The sequence below is a fragment of the Stegodyphus dumicola genome, chromosome 2, assembly GCF_044657685.1.
Source record: "Stegodyphus dumicola isolate Sdum_Otavi_A_Nest chromosome 2, ASM4465768v1".
Taxonomy (NCBI): Eukaryota; Metazoa; Arthropoda; class Arachnida; order Araneae; family Eresidae; genus Stegodyphus; species Stegodyphus dumicola.
In genome coordinates this window covers 81,652,924-81,674,569 of record NC_140769.1, presented here as the reverse complement: position 1 = coordinate 81,674,569, position 21,646 = coordinate 81,652,924, and the positions used below count along the sequence as shown (strand labels likewise).

The 21,646-nt window shown below is 31.8% G+C and overlaps 1 protein-coding gene across 2 annotated transcripts in view; it reads left to right on the top strand.

Moving 5' to 3' along the window:
• The first annotated feature begins 1,776 nt into the window (after positions 1-1,776).
• LOC118182640 (netrin-1-like) overlaps positions 1,777-21,646 on the top strand; it is a 268,640-nt gene continuing 248,770 nt past the window's right edge. For both annotated transcript variants that reach the window (XM_085810819.1, XM_085810818.1), the window contains exon 1: positions 1,777-2,837. In XM_085810819.1, the coding sequence (XP_085666945.1) occupies positions 1,871-2,837 (967 nt within the window). In that variant the 5' untranslated portion in view covers positions 1,777-1,870. The remainder of the gene's footprint in view (positions 2,838-21,646) is intronic.

The following is a 21,646-nucleotide window of genomic DNA, read 5'->3' as shown; positions in this document are numbered from 1 at the left end:
AATTGGACCTCTCGAATACGCGCCGAGTGTGCTACCGTTACACCATGAAGGCACGCGAAAAAGAGGGAGAAAATACCTTATAGTACTAGCATAAGACAAGAATAGACAATGAATAAACTTTGCGTTCATATACAATCTTTCCTCTTAATTTTTTCACAAATTTTGAAAATTTTGATCCATAGATGTAGTGGTGAACCACGTAATGCATGCACAATACTTTTGGCAATGCATTTTTTAAATGGGCGATAAGCACTCTGTACCTACCAACCATGGATAGCCTTCACTAACACAAGCCAAGCCATTAACTTACCAACTGGATTACTTTTTTCTCTAAAATAAAATTGCATTAAATATTGTTTCACCTTTAGTACCTGTTTTGAAGAATCTTGTAAAAATCATTTTCGCTTGTTTAAACTTTTACTCACCAAAATTCTAGGATTAATTAGGATTTGATTGACATAGTTGCTCTGAAACAGCACCAAAAATATATTTAGATTTAAGTATTTCAGAAGCACCTGTTTTCGTTTACTGAGCACTTTAAAGGCACTTCCTTTATTTTGCAGCGACTTATATTGTTACTGTCACTTAACATTTCAAATGTTTGCTAAGCAATTTAAAAAAGAAATACCTTGACAATTCAAGATCAAAATTTTTATGTAACCTTCCTGTGACTGATTTCGTTTATTTCTCATTTCAATGCTCGCAGTCACTTTAGTGGAATATGAGTAAAATCAAAATTAATTTAAGTATTTTTTAAACATATTCATACCTAAGAAAATTAGTATTTCTTAAAATGCATTTTATTCGTTTAAAAACAATAACGCTTTGTTGGGGAATGAGTTGGATATCATACTTAATTACCCAAAAAAAGTGATTTACATAAAAATCCTTTTTTTTTTTTTTTTTTCCATTAGAAATCCAGCAGGAATCTAGGAATGATTTAATTATTATTTCATAAAGAATAGTAATCAGTAATTCTGAGAATAGTGATTTTCGATTTATTTTTATTAAATTCCTAATCCGCTAAGAACTAAAGACTAATTAATAATCCAGTTGGAGTAATTAAGGAAACTAGAATTCCTAAACTAATAAGGCTTCCTAAAATAATAATTTTTTCAAACAAACCTTTGAGAAGTGAAACAATTTAATAAATACAACATTTTGTTATTTAACAATTTAATAAATGCAACATTTTATTATTTAACAATTTAATAAATACAACATTTTATTGTGAAAGGAATGATATTCTTAAGAGTAAATTTTAGTCTGAACAAACATGTTCAGACTGAAATTCACTCTTAAGAATCTCATTCCTTTCTTTCATCTAGTGAAACTCTTACAACCGTTAACGTGCATTGTAAAAATTACTTTCTTAAAAAGAAAAAAAATCTGAAGGAAACAAACAAGAAAATCTAGAAAAGTAGATAATACTGCTACACATTTCCAGTACAGCGAAATAGAAACAAATTTTGAAAGAATATACAAGAAATCAGTTCAAGTTGCTTCATACAGAATACTAACAAGCACTCGTATTTTTGCGTAGGAGTTACTTTTAAGATAGAAACTACTTATTTTTATGAGTATTTAGTATTTTAGATAAGTATCTTGTTCCCTAAAAGGAATTGTTAATGAGCGAAAAATTCTACCCTAACGCACGCGCATAAAATGAAAATTTCTGAAGAAAACAGGTTTAAGCTTTCCCAGAGCGATACCGCGCCAAATGTGGCTCGGATGACGGTTACCGTATAAGATCATTACGAACAGATGCGCATTTTCTCAAAGAGGCTAGACGGAGGGCAATACCAGTCCGGAGCGGATACAAACATCGTCTCCGTATGAAGTCTCACCATCCGCAATCCCCATCGAAGCCATGCTGCTTCTGCTTCTAGTGGGGACGGTATTATGCCGGCCGGCTGACGGCTTTCTTAAGACCTTTAGCCGGGGACCTCTTCTGGATGAGGACCCCTGCTATGACGATGGGGGCAAACCCCATCGTTGCATTCCAGATTTTGTCAATGCTGCCTTTGGTAAGGTAGTGGAGACTACTAGTTCTTGTGGTGATCCGCCAATGAAATATTGCCGGATGGACAGTGAGTCCGGCAGTGTTAAATGTCACGTGTGCGATGCTTCCAGTCCTCACTCGGCAGAGTACTTGACAGATTTGCACAATCCGAGTAATGTCACTTGCTGGACATCCAAACCTAACCTCACAGAAGTGGTCAATCTGACCCTCAGTTTGGGGAAGAAATATGAGCTCACATATATCAGCCTACAATTCTGTGGGCTTAAACCCGATTCAATGGCAATCTATAAAAGCATGAACTATGGTGAAACATGGTTGCCATTTCAGTTCTATTCAACTCAGTGCCGCAAAATTTTTGGCAGGGTACCCAATGTCCCCTTAACTAGATCTAATGAGCAAGAACCGCTTTGTGCTGACGCTCGGTCCAGTATTGAACCGGCCACAGGTGGCCGAGTGGCCTTCAGCACTCTAGAAGGCAGGCCTTCTGCTTATGATTTTGATAATAGTCCAGTGTTACAGGACTGGATAACAGCAACTGACATTCGCATAGTACTGGTTCGAATAAAGCCTTGGACTCTAGGGGGCAGTGCTTCCAATGAAACAGAGTTAAATTTTTATAGCATGTCTGATTTAGCAATTGGAGGCCGTTGCAAATGTAATGGCCATGCGTCTCGTTGTATTACAGACACTGACGGCTCACTAATTTGTGACTGCAAGCACAACACTGCAGGAAAAGACTGCGAAAAATGCAAACCTTTTCATTTTGACCGCCCGTGGAGTAGGGCCACTGCGCACAATGTCCACGAATGCGTGGGTGAGTACTGATCAAGTTTTTAAATTATTGTTAAATACTGATGTAAGAAAAATGAGATTTTACAGTTACAGATATTTATTTACTTTTAGGCAAGCCTTTATAGAAATTTCTAGGGTTTTTTTTTTTTTTTTCTCTGGTGTGTTTTTATTTCTGATCAATAGATATTACAGATTTATAGCATTTGTGGAAAAGTTCAGGGAAAAGTATCTAAACTTTTAAATTTAGGCTGTGTGTTTCTCCATGCAACACAATATTGCTACAAAGGTCGACAGCTTAAATCTTCGATTTTAAGATTTTAAGACATGATTTGCTTAGAATAAAAGTCATAGTTTAAAGTTGAGTAATTTTTTATGAAATGAATGCAAAACCTTTTGTTGGTTATGTTATAAAATTTATGAAATGAATACAAAGCCTTTTGTTATGTTATAAAATTAATCGCGTTATTATGAAATTACTTTCAGAAATATATTTTTTTTACTAATTTATATCCTATAAATTTTTTGGTATCCTACAAATTTGATATTTGGTATTCTGTAAAAACTAAAACTATTTCTAATCCAGAATAATTAGCAGTATTCATAAATACATTTATTTTGTATCATTTGCTTTCCTAAAATTTCTACTACTGCTTGCAAATTGCAGTTACGGATATCCACAGTTAACTCTTAATATATATACTAGTTTATATTACTAGTATATATATTAACAGTTAACTGCAGATATACTATAATACCTACAGTTAACTATTAATATATTTCATCTATTTCGTTATAGGAAGTTTTACAGAAATGCCACAGGTACAGTTTTAGTGTCATTTCTTAGTCCTTGTATTATACACAAACGGGCTGTGCTAATGTAGCCGAATTATTTTTTTAAATGCCTAAATGTATCTAAGATCAATTCAAGATCTGTCCATGCAGATAGCTAAAGTGAAATTTTAAAATAAAAAAATGGATTTTTAGTATTTAACATATTGCCCATTTCGCAATACAGTTGCATATTTGATTAATAAAATATAGAACATGTTCTCTACATAGGACGTAAAGTTATTGAAGGGCAGGAAGCTTTTTTTAAAAGAAGTAATGAAGCTAAAAAAAATAAAACTTTTTTTTATTATTAATGGAATACTATAAAGATGTGTTTCTTCATTGAATATTAAACATAATTTGCATAAATATTTCCTATATAATTAATTTTTACTAATAAAAAATAAAGAATATTAAGTAAGTAGATAAAATTTTGCATTCTAGCTATGGAAACAAACACAACTGCTTTTATACATTGTTATGTCCTCATGTCCCCTAAAGAGATTTGTCGCATTAGGCTACTTGGAACTCTGTAGAGAAATTCTGGTAACGTTGTGGACACATTAAATTTTTTTTTTTAAATTTTCGAAACGTTTTAATATTTTAATAAGATTTTGAATGTTTGAGTTCAGTTCACTTTTTTTAATTATGTATAATTTTTACCCAAGAATGTAGTTAAGTGACGAATTTATAAAACTTAATCTACAACTGGGATTAGCTTTGTGATAGCACAGGGAAAAAAATCGGTTATAGTATATCTTACGTTTAAATGATTTTTTTTTTTTTAAATCTTAGGAGGATAATGTACAACTGTAAGTTACAGCTGTAACTGTAAATAGGCTCTGAAAAATATATTATAATCTTTAAAAAAATGAAGTGATGTATTGCCGAACAAAATGAAAGTTAATGTGTATAATCAGCTAAAATACGGACTAAATAAGGGGTTTATTGTAGTATTAGGCAAATAAATAATTTTATAAGACATCTGTTTTAAATAAAGCTCTATCGACTTCATATTAGTTCTTTATAAGACAAAGCCGCTAATGCTGTCAGCTCTAAAAGGGGAATGCCTTTGTGGAGAACTGTCGAAGGACTCTGGCTCGTATTTATATGGAGAAAACCAAGCACACAAGATGCCTGGGCTTGAACCCAAACGAGTCAAATTACCAGTTTTCAGCGGTGTTAACACTCGTCTACTGGTGGGGCTGTCCACTTCAAGGTAAAAGTACCATCAGTTTCCATTCTCCAAAAACAAATCACTTCCTTTCATAGCATTTTTTTTTCACTGAAGAAAAGGATTTGTCCTCGAAGGATTTCGATTTATTTAATTTATTCTTCCTAGAAGGAATTCGATTTATTTTTATTCAAAATCAAACTTTGTGCATTTTTTCTTATTAGTTCTAAAACTCGGAAATTTTGTACAAAGATTCTTATTATATTACTATGTTATCTACGTAGTGGTTCGCTTGCTAATTGTATTACATGTATGTAACTTTGTAGTTTAAATTTAACAAACGTAGTTTGATTCGTTTGCCTTCCTGTTAGTAAATCTTCTTCTAAAAGGCTATTTCATTATAATCTTTTCATACAAAAAGACAGTCTCACTGGAGGCGTAATGTAATGTTTTTGTATCTACAATATTCTAGTAAAATATTTTCACTTAAACCACAGCGCTTGTTTCTGTTTATTTAGTAAAAAAACAATTTTAAATTTCTTTTTGATAATTATAAATTTTAATTAGGCAAGATTTTGATTAACCAAAACTAAGTAGGTGAAGTTTCAAATGTACGTAAAAATTTTCAAGTACATTTTTAACTACAGTGTCTGATAGAGATTTGCGGCGTAGATACAAAGACGAGAATTTATAAATTATTCATTCTGTTAGAAAACTTTTTAAATTTTAATACACTCGATTTTTGCTTCTTAATTCCATATTACGTAGATACCATTCATACACGAGGAAAATTATTTATATAAAATGAAATCATGTCAAAAACTTCAGAGGAAAGGAGGAAGAAGTAATTTATAAAAACAACATTATATCTGATGTAAAATTTTAAAACCGTTGCGTTAAAATAGGCATTTGTAAAAACCTCTTCAGCCTTCAATAAAAGCTACAGAAGCCGGAAGAGTGTAAATATCCCCATAATGTACCACAGCTACTTCCAACCTCAGGTCGCGACCCAAATTTGGGTGATGGAAGACTTAAAAATATGATCTCAGACGTAATTCATATTACATGATACTTCAAAATTAATTATGAGTGATAACTGCATTCCTCATATCCCCCCTTTCCTTTTTCCAGTCTTCAATCGTGAGCTAATGATGCTGGATGAAATAAAGTGTGCTTTCTAAAAGCACTTACCGTCACTGGCACTGTGCAGTCAAAAAATCCTGTTGTGAAGTGCAAGAAATTTGAGCAACCTTATTTGATATTCAAAAATTGCAGAGAAAGTTAAGCGTAATTCAATTCTTAAAATGAATAATGGAAGTCAAAAGAAACGTATAAGTATTTTTGTTAGGCTTATAATTTAGTACTGGAATACAAAATGCCTAGTAACAATAAATGGAATAGAATAAAGTAACATTTTTTTTTTCATCTCCAGCATTCGTTTGTTAAACAGTACATAGAGATCTTGTTTCTTGTTCTGAGGAAAAGAAATACATTTTCCGTGTGATTATATCGACCTTTTGGGGGATAAAACTCCAAATAATGTGAAGAGCTATATCGTTGTAAGATTTCAATTTATTCACCGATGAAGCCACACCAAATTGTATACATTATTCTTGTGTCCTCCTGTAGTTACGTTTGCCATTTCATCTTCGGTGCGAACATAGATTGTGAAGATACGAATGAGCAATATAATGATGATCATGAAACTTTTCGCGCTGTTCCGTACCGGTTGTTCTGAGTCATTGCAACAAAACTGTCTGAGTTTAGTAAAACCCTACTATTGGTTCTCAACTTTTTTTGCCTCTTGCATCCATTTCATTATTGCTAGAAGATCATTCCCCTCTCTTTTCCAAAACTTAAAAAATATATGTACATTTACTTAAATTTAGAATATTTTAAAAAATTTTATAAAATAAACAAGAAAAAATATAGAAAATGTTGATAAATACCAAAAATTTAATAAAAGTAGTTTTTTTTCTAATTCATAAACTAAATACCTGGCAGGTAGATAAAAAAGTGACCGCATTCTGTCCCCCCCCCCGAAACTATAAACTACGCCAAGAGGGTAATTCCCTCTCCCTAGTTGAGAATCTCTGCTATAGCTGCCATCGTTCTTGTTATTCTCCAGCTACGATTCTTTGCTTTTGTCAAACATTTTACAGTTCTGATTTGTTTGCTGTTTAGTCTTTGCACTGATACAACTTTCTTTACTAATGATATAAGGAATTACATTTTATTCTCTCTTCCTACTAATTTGGGTCAAACCATTAGCATTGGCCTTAGCAATGATATTCATGAGTAAAAAACCTTGGAGTCTTTCAAAAAGTCACAATATTTCATCTTTTCAAGTATCAATCTGCGAATGACTTTTTTAGGATGATACAAAACAAAAGTCACGAGAAGGGTTTATAAGACCCTTTTGTTTTTGAGCATAAAGGAGAATGACCCAACTTGGGTTTACACAAGACAACACTTCTGGCTTAACTAAAATGAGTAATGAACTAAAATCAAATGTTGTAAGATTAGCCTAACGGCTCACAGGATAAAATAACGCGCAGGAAAGCTCTGGTTTGTAGAAAAGAGGTGAGACAAGCTTAATGTCTAGAAACACTCAACGCCACAGAATCAAATCGCTATTAGTCACGCTAACAACATGATCTCAAGTAGGCAGAACACGCTCTGAAGTGAGCTTGCGAAACACTTCGCGTTCCCTCGTATGTGGCTTTCAGTACCACATTTCCAACGCATTAGACCCAGTTTGTTCTCACGCCTATTCCGTATCAAAGCATTGACTTGTCTGGATAAATCATCTAAACGAGCGATCGCTTGATCCACTGGCTCGTGGACTTGAGCAGTTTTGACTGGGTCTTAGGATGTTTTCTAAACACACGCGGAACAATTATCTGAATGAAATTATATACACCAAGGCTGTAAAATAGCCACTGTTTAAATTAAAGAGTTATTCTTATCTCTTTCTTTAAAATTAACAAAGTTAAAAAATAAAGTGTTCAACAACACGTTCTAAACTGTTCTAACTTAGAGAAGAAATAGTAGTGCCAAATCTGGTAAGCAAGGTCTCTGATTTTTTTTTTTGGGGGGGGGGTGTTAGAAGTTGCTTTGCAATAACAGAATTGCGTAACGGAGCATTGTCATACAGCAAATACTACTTGAGTTTTTTCTGACTGAATGGGCTGCATTCCCTTCAGAAATCTTTCCATTATATCTTTATAAAATATAGAAATCACCGACTGTCCTTCAGTATAAAATGCTTTCTTGCATTAAAAGCAACCATCAATTTGGCAAAATATCAAGTAGGAATAAAGGTCAACATATATAGCGACTCTGCCTCAAGTTTGGAGTCCATCTGAGGGCACAAGGCAAGGAGTCCTTTGGTGCAAGATATTTAGAAAATTCTTCTAAGTATCCCACCAGATGACAGACCTATCCTGATCTGGGTTCAGCTCATGTGGGTATTATAGGAAACGAAACGGCGGATGTGCTTACGAAATCGGCAGCCAATCACTCCAGTAGACTGGAAAACGCAGTAAGTGTTCCGCAGTCCTATTTAAAAAAAACCACGCTCAATAGCCTTTTACAAGAATGACAGAAAAAATGGGAAAGGGAAAGCACAGGGAGGAGAACCTACAAGTTCTTTCCGAAAGTTACATGCTCAATTAATACATACAGCGGAGCACAAACTCAATTCTACACTGGCCATGGTCTTTTCCCAAATTATCTTAAGAGATTCGGCAAACGAGCCTCAAAATTGTGTGAATGTGGTGCGGATCACTTCCTCTTCAACTGCCCACAAACCGATAAACTGCATTTAAAAATGCCAAGCAGTGAATACTGGCCTCAATGGGCGGATAATACCTGCGGAAACAAGCAGACGAAAACTAAAATAGAGGAGGTGATCAGGCTATGCTCAGCAAGGTACTAAAAAATTCTCCCCCTCACTTGGGAATTGTATTTTCGAGCATAATTTTAATAGCAATTCAAAATACTACAACAACTGAAAACCAACACTAGAAAAATAGTTCACCCCGTAGAATAGTAACAGGACTGTAAGAGCAAAACTATTGTAATATAAGCATATTACTATCCAGTTTGTATGTACTTCATAAAAATAATATTGTAAAGCAGTTTAAATGATATTGAAAATCCAGTCAATGTGTAAATGAATTACAAGTTTACTTTGATTATCTCAGTAAAAGTATTGTAAATAGGAATTCAGATAATGTTTAAATGTACACCAATATGGTCATTTTGCTATAAAGTTACTGTAGTCATTGTGAATCTTCTCCTACCCAAGCAGAGCGAGCGTGATCATTTTATTTTGGGATCAAGTTTGGATCAAATCATTTGCTCAACTGTCGAATCAAGACAACAGATGATTAGTAAAAGTAAACGATTAACTGTACAGAAAATGCTGTCAGTAAGGATATGACGTGTTATGTCATTTTTGGCAAAATCAAATTGGGATAGCTTAGTAATAAATGTTGTCAGTTAAAATTTGGCGAGTGCGCTATATAATCTGTTAAAAATATTATTTCTAAAACTCAAGCAAATGCGATTAACTTTTTAACTGACCTCGGAGGTTGATATAACTGTAGAATCTCGATCTTCCGAAATAAGCGGGATCAGAATGCGTTAAGATAATCGATTTTTCACATTAAAAATAATTATTTCAGATTAATCAGTATTTTTCTAACATAACGTCATTTCTTTTAAGTTGTAGAGTTATTAGAAATTTTCGATGTCAGGAAATTGAAGAAATCCGCAATGCCTTCGTCGGGATTCGAACACCGTACTTTCTGAATGCGTGTCGAGTGTGCTCCAGTTATACCATGAAGACATACAGAAAGGAAGAAAAAAATGCCTTATAAATTAAACAGAAAATTATTTTCTTTTATTATGTATTTTATTATTTTCAGCAAAAAAGCAGCAATTTTTGAAACAACTGATAATTAAGAAAGAACTGGTAGTTCTAACTAAGTGAAAAACTCGATGATTTTGCGTTTCAGTGACATAGTTGAGAATACTATACTTGCAAAAGCAAAAGTTCATTTTTTAACTATGCCAAATTTTGTAGCAAACAGAATAAATGAAATATTTTTTAAATAAGATGGGCGGAGGCAGGCAGAATAAATGAAAAGAATAAACAGAATGATTACCGGAAGACTAAGAAGCCTGAGAACTAAATTATCGAAAACTAAAAAAAAAAAAAAAAAAAAAATAAGAACTCTGGACATTTGAGATTTCATTTTGAATTTATCAATTAGCGAAAGGATTAAGTTCAAAACATCTGCAAGGAAGAAAAATAAAATGTGACTTGGTAAAGGAAACAATTATGAAAACGCAAGATATTATTTAAATATTTTATCGCATTAGTTATTCATATAGTTAAAATTAAAGACGAAACACTGAACTTTCATAATTGTAAAGAGCACATTCAGATAATTTTTCCTTACATAACTTTGACATCGCACTAGAAATAAACATGTGTTCGTAACATATTATATGCAGTTTATTTTGTATGTGTAAATGCATGCAGACAATTTGCTTAAAAATTATATATTTTAACTTATTTAATGCGGTTTGAAATTTTTTGGGGGGTGAAGAGTTATAGAACTTCATATTTTAATAATTAATATTTAAAAAAACAGCAAGGAATTTAAAATAGTATGCTAAATCACTGCAGAGCTAGTTTGCAGAGCGGTATAAATTTTATGACAAATCATATTCAAACAAAATGTTACAATACAAGAAACTTAATTTACTCAATACTCAATACAATTAATTTAATTTACTCAATATTACAAGAAACTTAATTTACTCAATACTCAATACAATTTATTTAATTTACTCAATATTCAACTTAATTTACTCAATACATTTCACTACTACCTGAGTTTTACTAGATGAATGTAACTTATGTATGGCTTTATTAGTTTATTTTTGTAAGGCTAAATGAAAATATTACCGTATTTTTACTTCTAGACAATGCAATTTTTTACTCCGGGTTTCTTACCAAAATTAGGGGAAACCTAAATTCGAAATGATGAATAATATTAAAATAATCTATTTTAAAGCATGTTTCGGAAATGGAAACAGCTCAGAAATCTGCTGCGCCGTAGACATTTGACGCCTTGTCACGGAATTAAGTCTTGCAATGAAATTTCTTGCCCAGATTTAACTTAAATCCACCTTAAATTCACTTTCGGGGATTTTTGATACTTGAGAAATTCTTTGGCCTTTGAACTGAAACATTTCAACAGACACACAAAATCCATTTGCCTGAATTTTACCGACATTTTTATGAGTGGCTTCCTTCGAGGCTGGGATACTTTGACGTTCTTTTCGTGAAACTACGCTGATTTTTATTGTATTCCTCAAATAGCGTCCTACTTTAAAATTACAGTCGCACGTCCCCTCTTTCCCCTCGGCTACATCAAGCTTCCTTCCTGCAGCTCGATTTCCATTTCCATGAGCATAATGCACTGCTTGCAGCTGAAACTTCGCTGTGTAACTCATTCTCATTCGACCCATGTTTAACACGCAATGAGCAGGCACTACGCTGAACACTGGTAGTTCGGGCCTTTGTTCGAATCCCGACGAACTGGCTGGCTGCATGGGCGTTTTCGTGGCTTTTCCCATGTGTAGCGTGTATACGACCCAGTTTCCTTAAGAATCCTTCACGAAGGCATCCCTTAGGCAGATAACTCTCGAATGCTTTGCCATAATCAAATAAAACAAATCCTTTATTTTTGTTTGGAATTAGTTGCTTTATTATGTTACCACATTTTCAGTCTCTCTGCTCTCAACTCTTGGTAAGGACTTTTCATTTTTTTTCCAATTTTGTGTTTTCAAAAATGAGATGCGACTCCTAATTACGTATTTGAAGTTTTCTTTTAAGTGTAGATTTTGAATTATACAACATATTTTTTCTTTTATTTCGATTTTTTAATAATTCATAAGGGACGATTACGAAAGCAGGGAAAAATAACTTAACGATGTAATATTTTACTTAAGAAAATATACACCACTATACATTTAAGCTAAATATTTATTGGATGGGTTTTTATTAAACGCTGATTTTTCTTTTATACTGTTCTCTCTTTCTCTTTGGAACTGTCCATTAGTCGTAATCACTGCTGAATTCCATCTTTCATGCTATCATAGTTTAATATCTTGACGGAACCTTGCATTTTGCTCATTGCTAACGGCATTCAAATTTTAGAAGGGAAAATTTACATGCCCCCCCGATTGGCAGAAAATTAAATAAGTTATACCTCTCCTTCCTCTCCGCATGCCTTCGGTGGAACTGGAAACATACTCGACGCGTATTCGACAGGTCTAAGGTTCGATTCCCGGTGACGGCAATGTACATTTTTCACGTTCCAGGATCAATATAACATAATGACACAACATCTCTTTGTCTCAAACTGTGATTACGAGCGGGCCGAATGTACAGTCTAAAATTCAGATATGTAATTTAATATGTAAGATATGTATTTCAAATATGTAAATTTTGAAAAGATATTCTGTTTACAATACATGACTACAGTATCTTCTAATGCAGTCCTTTAAGAAAACTCATTTTTTAAAAAACTTTTAGTAAAAGTGTATATACAGTGCGGGTAACAAGATAATTTAGAATTTCCTGAGCATACATTGTTTGTGTTGTTTTAACCTAGACAATTTAATGTCTTACAGAACAATCTTTGAAATAATTCTGAGTTGTTGTCCTAAATAGAAAAGTACTTGAGAAAACCTCCGTGGATTTTAGTTTCCACATGTAGCTGAAGTGTAATACTTGGATTACAAGAGGCATATACGTACTCTTATAAATATATGGAATGAATTATCTAATATTCCACTATATGGCAGATTGCTCTTAAGCAGCTACATAATAAGAACAGAAAAATAGAGAATTTCTTTCTTTCAGCAAACCTATAATGAATACCACTGATAAATGTCAAAATTACGAATTACGAGGTTTCAAGCTACTTTGTCTCAGATAAAACTCGAAAAGTCTTTAAGCTATGAAATTGCTTACTTCAGGCTCAGCATATTTATACCAATAAAGTCCGCTTCCTATTGTTGCAAAAAATAGTAAAAATGTGTTATTGCACTTTTATTTATAAAAAGAAAATTTCCACTTTACCAGATTGAAACTGTAGGATAATTATTTGAAAGTAATCGGGTATTATGATTTAGATCTTAACTACAACTTTTACTTTCCGTTTCCTCAGCAAAAGTGAATTCGATTAGAGATTATTCAATCTGAGGTTTATGTATTGTAAGAGAGATCGTGTATCTGCCTCTCGTGGCCATGTTACTTTAATTCTGCTATCTCTGATAATTTTGTAATTATTCGGCTTCCCGTTATTTGCTGCCAACATTTAAAACTGATACGCCCATTAGAGTTTTTGAGCCAACTTAGATTTAAACACGGTTGAGTTGTCTTTAACTACTAGTCTTAGTTTTAAATTTGACTTTGTTTTGTTATTTTAATTACTTCGCCACAAGATGATATGAGCCCAAGAAGTAGATTTATGTTCAAGTTTGCGTTTAAGTAAAAAGGTTATTTTATAAAACCTTTGTAAGATTTTGTAGTTAATTTCAGACGCAGTGATAACATCTGTTAGGATTTGTAACTAGTTTATGTTTCCAAAGCAAACCAAACTCTATGAAATATATAAACTTCTGTAAAACGTACGTATGCATTTCTGTATGAACAAATTCTTCTGTAAAAAGTATTTTATCATAGGGAAACAAAATATTAATGTGTTGTAAAAGAATAGGTATAGAAATATCTTGTTATGGAATACATTACCATAACATTTCCATTACAATAAGTAACAACCAGCTTTCTAGGTAAGCTTTTTTATTCAAAGGAATGAGTTTCCATCTCAAATTGACATTGGGACTTCAAACACTTGCGAAATTGTTCACCTGTGTCGATAATTAACTGTGAATAATGGAAAAGAGGTTTCCTTATGTTAATGATTCTTTTCAGAAGTAGGAAAAGAAAACAACGGCTTGTTTAAAATTAATTGTCTATGAATTATGAATGAACTAGTAATAACAATAGTTATGTTTTACATTCTTCGGAATACTTTTTATTATGTTTCTCTATGACATCATACTCACAAAAACGTCTTACAAATTAATATGATTATGGATAGAAGAGGCACATGCTAGTTTAAACTAAAAGGAACTTGAGATTTATATATAGTGATGCTATTTTTTTGTTAAAAGAATCAAGAGCTATATATATCCATATATAGGATTTCTATATATGGAACATATCTAAGAAATTTACCAGGGCTAAAGAAAGAGAGCCCTGTAAAGTTACCAGATGTCCGGCATTGGTCCAGACTGTCTTCGGTTCTCAATTAAATTCCGGATTGTGTCTTGAATGAAAAGAAAAAAAAATCAGGAATCAGGAATAAAATTGAAAAAATTACTGATTTACAAACGGAAGATATGAAGGAAGAATCTAACGAAAACTTAATAATGTTTTTAACAGAATACAGGGATTTTTGTATAAATTCGGATAATTTTCAAATTGTTGGTGAATAATGTATTTACAAATCTATTGACTGGCTGTAAAATATACGCAACCCAGTTTTCAATATACTGTTGTTAGAACTTCTAATAGTTTTATTCAAACTCATTTTTTTCATAGCGGCTTTAGTTAATCTTGCATAATCATAGAGCGTAAATCTTAGGCGTTATTACATTCGAATTAATTTTTCATAAAATGTTCTGGATTATCTTTCCTAAAATATGTAGCCCTTTATAAACCCCATTTTTTAAAGAGCAAATTTTTGTAAGAATATTTTTGCTTTGGGCGTTCTTTGGATTATATTTTGATTGAATAATTTTGTGTCTTGAAAGAGAGAAATATTTGAAAAATTTTCAGAAATTCTTACAATTTTCTGGGCTCAAGTTTTGCCTAATTTTAATATTTTGGGTCAATACGAATGCATTTTCAACGCCCTTTTGGCCTGTTTCAGTGCTATCTTTCTCAAGAAATAATGTACAGAATTTCAAAGAAGTTATCGCAAGGAAATGCCATTGCAACTCTTCCGGTTTTGCCGTAGACTCCATGTTTTTGCGACACATCTCCCGGTCCCTTGGTGGATAGTAAATCTGTCGATTTTTAATTTTTAGCCTTTACTAAGTAAAATGTTTTTCAAAATTAAATTTATTGAATTAAAGAAACTTAAATTCCATTCCCCATCCCTACTGATTTTCTGCATAACGTTTTTTTTTTTTTTTTTTTTTTTTTTTTTTTTTTTTTATTTAATCTGAACTGTCTTAATCTTCTGAAAGTATGTGCAGAATTTTTATGAAGATCTAACATATGTTTAAGCATTTAATATTTTTTTATTTTGCTTTACATCAATCAGTACATGATACATTTCTAAATTTATCTTTCCAATCGTACATACAATGTTAATTTTATTTTTATCGTGTTTCAAAGTATTTTGAAAAATTAAGTTTCCTTTTCTTACTCAGAATTTTCTCAGTAAAATTAGCCAAGAAACATACAATTTAGGATATCTAATTAAATAAATATTAATATATTTTACTTCAGAATTACATTATAAATAGTTGAATAACCTGACTTATTAACTTAAAGCTAATTTAAACAAGTTTAGAGTTCTGCGCAGCACAGACACCTTCCATAAACTATTATATTTTTATTAAAACTACCTTCATAAATTATCTTGGGATCAGGTTTTCTTTCCTTTTATTTCCCATTTGCTCAAAAAAATAATCCAAGCGATCTTTAAACGGCCTTCAAACAATCATAAATATGTCGATAAATGAAAGGGGTTTAATTATATATCATATTCGTTCAACAGTAATAATAAAAACCAATTCATCGTAAATTTTAGCATCACTAATCGCAGAAATATGTTTGCATGCTGCTTACTGGAATATTTATGATTTCCCACAAAATTAGCTCTTTGCCTGATAGAATATTCATGAGTAACTGAAAATTATATCGATGATATACGAGTGAAGGTCGATTTTGGGATATTTCTTCCATGCTCTTAACTTACATGGCGCCGTATCTTTATCACTTTTAGGCAAATATTATTTTCCATTGATTATTCTGTAAATAATTACTGTCAAAGGAAAACGTAAATTATCATTTAATATTAAAAATGAATTATCTGGTAATTAAGATTAATTGCTAACTAAAGAATACTGACACTAAGATTTACATAAAAGGAATATGAAACGAATTCTGTGTCTGCCATTGAAAGGTATGTGGCTCAGCTCACTAAATTCTTACGTATTAATGGAAGTAAAGTTCACTTGCTACTTTTATTTGAATATGGAGTATTTCTGATCATTTCAGTCCTAACTGTTACATTCTTTTAATATAACAACATTTTAAATAACTTATATAGATACATTAGGTATTTTTGGAGCACGAGAGATGAAAAATTAGCAGCTGCCTTCGCCGGGAATCGAACCACGGACCTCTGAAATACCTGCTCAGTGTGCTGACCACTGATGCGTTAGGAAGGCGGGAGAAATACCTTATAAGCTTACATAATTGGAAGTTTTAGAATTTTCATTTTTATGTTCATTATACAATAAGTAAATTTTTCTAATCCCAGTTGGGGATAAGTTAAGCTTTCTCCACATGTTTACATTCTATAAAACGGTATTCTAAAAGGGATCCATTTAAAATTCTTCAGCTGATTAAATTTTAGTGTTCATTTTCCCAGAACGAATGCAGCTAGAATAGAAATCCAGAAATTCCTTTTGATAGACTTCAAGTTTTACTTTAAATGTATATCTAGAAAGTCTGTTTAATTAGATTATTTAATTACTAAATATATTCCTTGTCTCACAAAATTAAAATACGAGACTATTCTGAATGATCCAAAACACCCGTCTTCAACCCTTAGAACTTCACGGACCACTACAGATAAAATTTTATATTTGACGGACCACTAATATGAGTTACAAAACATACGTATATTTATACAATAATATATTATATTATATTATATATTGTATTATATATTGTGTTTGTACAAAAATATATTATATTATGGGATTATGTACAATAATAATCAACAAACTACGCAATTTCATTCATACTGAAAAATTACATGAAAAGAAAAAAAATCTTACCGTCTTGTACAGAAAGCTTCACATTTCCATATCACTGAAAAGGAACTTCCCGAAATGTAAGAACAAATCGGCAAACGCAAAGTAATATCAATAAACTGATAATGTTATACCACGAATTTTTAATTATTGTAAACATAATAATCATCGCTTACTCAGCAATATCGCGAACGATCAGCAGTCAGACAAAAAAAAAAAAAAAAAAAAACGGAAATTTCCAGTGATGCAATTATAAACAAGAATGCGGATGAACCATCTGCATTCTTGTTTATAATTCCATCAAGTTCCATAAAATCCCATGAAGTTGCCTATTGACACGGAGAAAAACTGTGTTATTAACGACTACAATAGCATATGTTTGTAATTCAAAAAGGAAGAGAATTCCATTTCGCGCTAATATTGATAACAACAGAATATCTATGGATGCCAACTCTTACTTTCAAATGTTGCTAGTTGTAAAAGTAGCTAAAATGTCGCTAAATTCAGAAGGAATTTCGCTAAAAGTAGTAGCTAAAATTTTTAAAAAAATGTATAATCCTTATTACATAATAGGTATTGATTCGAAATTCGGTTGCCAGACTTTTTTCTATCGAACGTTGTTTTGCAGTAATAGGCGCTTTATTTTTCATAAAAATTCCAGTATTTTTTACGTCTTAGCTATTATAATTAGCTGTCATTATTTCAATATAAATTCTATTTGATTTTTCTTTATTATTTTATCTCTATTAACCTCCTTTTTAGAGTCTTATAATAATCGTTTAGCATTTTGGTTTGCGTAAAGTTTACATAACCCCCAAAATAATAAATAGTTTATATAAACCCCAAACCTGTTTCCTTTATATAAAGTTTCATCTCGCAGACATCATAATGGAAATGTTCTTCGGTTTGTCATTTATGGTTCTTACGTTTTGAAAGAGAAATTAATATTGAAATTTAGAAAATTATTACTAGCGATATATTACTTGCTAGTGATTATGGATTTTTAAAAATACTGCATTTACGTTGCACGAGAAATTTGCTACCACTTTCTAAAAGACTGCCATATATGAGATTCAGCCTTATTCAGCGGATCTACAAATTTAGAAGTACATATTCAAATCTCTAAGGGAGGGCTAACAAGCGATGTTTTTGTAAATTTTGGCTAATTTTGTTGAACTTTGTGTCTCAAAACGAAAATTTCATTTTCTAGCCTCATATTCATATTTCTTTGTAAAGCATTTCTGTTAGAATAAATTAGTGTCACTTTTGTATAAAGAAACTCGGCAGCATGAAAAACAAACGAGATTTTCAAACAATATATATTGACGTGAGAGGATTGTACCTATATTTTGATGCAGAAGTCTTAAAAAGATTTTGTGCCTTGCATTGTACTTGAGCTTCATTCTTTTTCAGCCATGTTACGTTCTTTTTTGGACCATACTGATAATATTGCCCAATAGGTAAGCCTGAAGATATTTACAATTTATAAATGAGTTTCTTGTAATTTCCTTTTTTTACAGTCACTTCAATTTAAATATTCGCAACTTTTATTTGTGTTCTATCTGAGTTAAACAAACTCTCTGACTTGTTAAATAAAGATTTCATAGTTATTCTAACTTACGATTCTTTTATAAAACTGTACTAAACAGAAGATAGTGTACTTCCTTAACTGTGTTAAATATACGACATATCAATGAAATTAAACCTAGTTTAATGTAAAGAGGTGGCAAGTACTATTCTTACTTTAAAATACTAAGGAATCAAGAACTAAATTTTAACCCTTGGAATTAATATCTCCCTATCAGACGAGTTTTTTAATATAATATTTCTCTTTCTCACTATTACCCCACTCACATACATAAAATTAAACAAACATCGTTTTGTACATCCATGTTGTAGTCCAAGGAATAAAATTATTATATTCGGGTTTTCACATACATGAGTTTTTCCAATGTTTCCGTGTTGCTGATAAAAAATTAAGTGCTTTTGCTTGTTTCAGTGATAAACTTAATAAAAATGGCAGTGATTGGCATTCTTTCTCTTTAAAAAGAGGTCTATATTTGAGCTTATTTTCAGGAGAAGTATATGAAAATCATCCAGTCTTCGGGATTTATAGTTGTGCCTTAAAATTGAAAGGGATAAATAATCCTTGCAATATACGTAATAGGTTTTTCAGGAAAATAAAAGTGTTTTCATATTAATTCTTACACCGGTCGTCAAAACTGAGCAAATATAACAAATCTCGTTTCCTTTAATCTCAGCTAGACGCTTTTATAAAATAAAGTCGGCAAAGAAAATCATTTAAGCTCGACCTTAATTCGAGAATGAGAATGATAACCAAACTGACTTCTAACATGCAGTAACAGCACTCAGGGAAAATTCTTTTGCAAAAAAGGGAGTGCTTGATAAAAGAGTTCTAAGTTCAGTCTCGAAATAAGCATTACAGAACAGTGAGTAAGAATCGCTGTTTTATATTAAAATTAAAACAGAATGAAACATTTATTTCTGATTTTTCAGATCCAAACATAGTATTAGAGAAGGGAGAAACTTAATATTTCTACCGGGTGAAACATATTATCAACAAACTGAAATTTACTTTTTTAAATTAGATATATTTACTCGTATACATTAAACTAAAAAATGCTTTGTTATCGTGATAGTCGTTTTCAGATATTAAAATCATTAAGTGTAATCTGAAGATTTTATTTTGCAGTCAAAAACTTCGAAGAGTGTACCATCAGTTTAAAAAAATAGGAAAATATTATCAATTTGAAAGCTATAAAAATAATAAAACTTTAAAAAATTGTTCTCACATCGTGATTCCAGTTTAATGCCTGAAGATTTTTTTAAAATTGAATGATTAGCGTACTAACTAGTTTAAAAAATAATCTCTAAGAAATTCTTGATGTGGAACATAATTTATGTACTGTTATGGATATAGTAAATTATGTATCATAAATGTTGTATATATTGTAATATATGTACTCAAGACCGGATTTAGATTTGACGAAATCCAGTTATTGAGTCGTTTTTTTTATATATATATATATATATATATATATATATATATATATATATATATATATATAGGATATGCTACAATTTTTCGGAGGCCCCCAAGATAGTTGAGGCCCTAAGCTATAGTTTGTTCTGCTTATACGTAAATACGGCACTGTGTTTACTATAATAAATTATGTGCTGTTACATAATGAGCTGCTAAAAATAGCATAACGAAAGGGGAAGGATACTTCTGTAATATTATTTAATTTTAATTGGCTCCTTATGGAGATTTAGTCTTTTATTTAATAAAGGTAGAAACTAATTATTCAATACGTGGCTGTGCATTTATTTAATTTGATCGCTTGCTGGCGAGGTTTGCAGCAAATATTTTCTTCAAAAGATAAGACTTTGTATTTAACTTCTTAGAAGTGCTTATTAAAATAACATAATAGTATAATTTTTAACGCATTTTATCATTAACTGCATATTTGTCATATTTAGTTAAACCACACTTAGACGACTTAGGCAGGTTGTCGTTTTAAAGAGAGCGTAGGATTACCAGCGATATTCAGTGCCGTTTTTTACTTATAATACGAGAAATACTGGCTGATTCCATTCGGGATTGCTGCACAGATGTCACTGCAACTGCTCCGATGCTTTCCTTATGTATATATTTCTATATTAAAAATAGTCAGAGAAAATGTTTGCAGGCTATGTTTGGAATATAAGAATTTATTACCTAGTAATCTTCGAAGTAACATACGCATATTTCAGCGCTCCTGAAAGAGCTAGAAAAATGTTTGTTTTGGTAGGTTTCGAGCAGAATGATGAGGCATTTTGGATAGGCTGAAATGTATATAAATGTTGACCCTGGAAAATTATGTAGATAAGAGACAAATTGAGATCAGAGAATGAGAAATGTAGAAAAATAATAAGAAGAATAAGAAGGTTGTGTGACAAGATAACGAAATATTCCTGATTAAAGAATTTCAAACTTTCTGATAGGTCTTTTGCTACATCGCACTAAATGGTCAAAAGCTGCAATAACTTCGGTAGAGTCGACTCAATCAAACGCTAATTCCCAGAACTGATTTCTTTCATCTCTAGTTTTGAGATTCTCTAAAACCTCCTTTTTACACAGAACTAAGAATAAAATTCGAAATGTTAGAAAATGATAAAAAATTAAACTCACTTTTAAGCATGGGAGGATAAACATTCTTTGCTTTCTTAAAATGGGAATCGAACTTTCTTGACAGGCTTCCAATAAGATGAGCTCCGATCTTTTTTGGCGAATCAGACATTCGTTCGCTCAGTATTGTGAATCAATTCGTGAACGAATAGCACATCTCTGCTCCGGGCATACTTCCAACAAGAGCTCTCTGTGAACTGTAGATGAGCCACCACCCCTTTCCTGCAGTCAATTATTCATTCTCTTAATAATGTAAATATGTTCTTTAAATCAATTCCAGTGTGAATCTTTCAACCCTAATCAGTTATACTATAGATATTCCTCGCTTTTGGGGTATTCACTTTACTTTAACTTACTTTACTCGCTTTCATTATTTTTTCATCTGCAAGCTTGAATTTCAGCTACAATATCCTCGGGAGTACTTATCTCGAAAATGATAACATTGGCGTCAACAGATACATAATTTTCAGAATTTTCTCGTCTCATTTCCAAA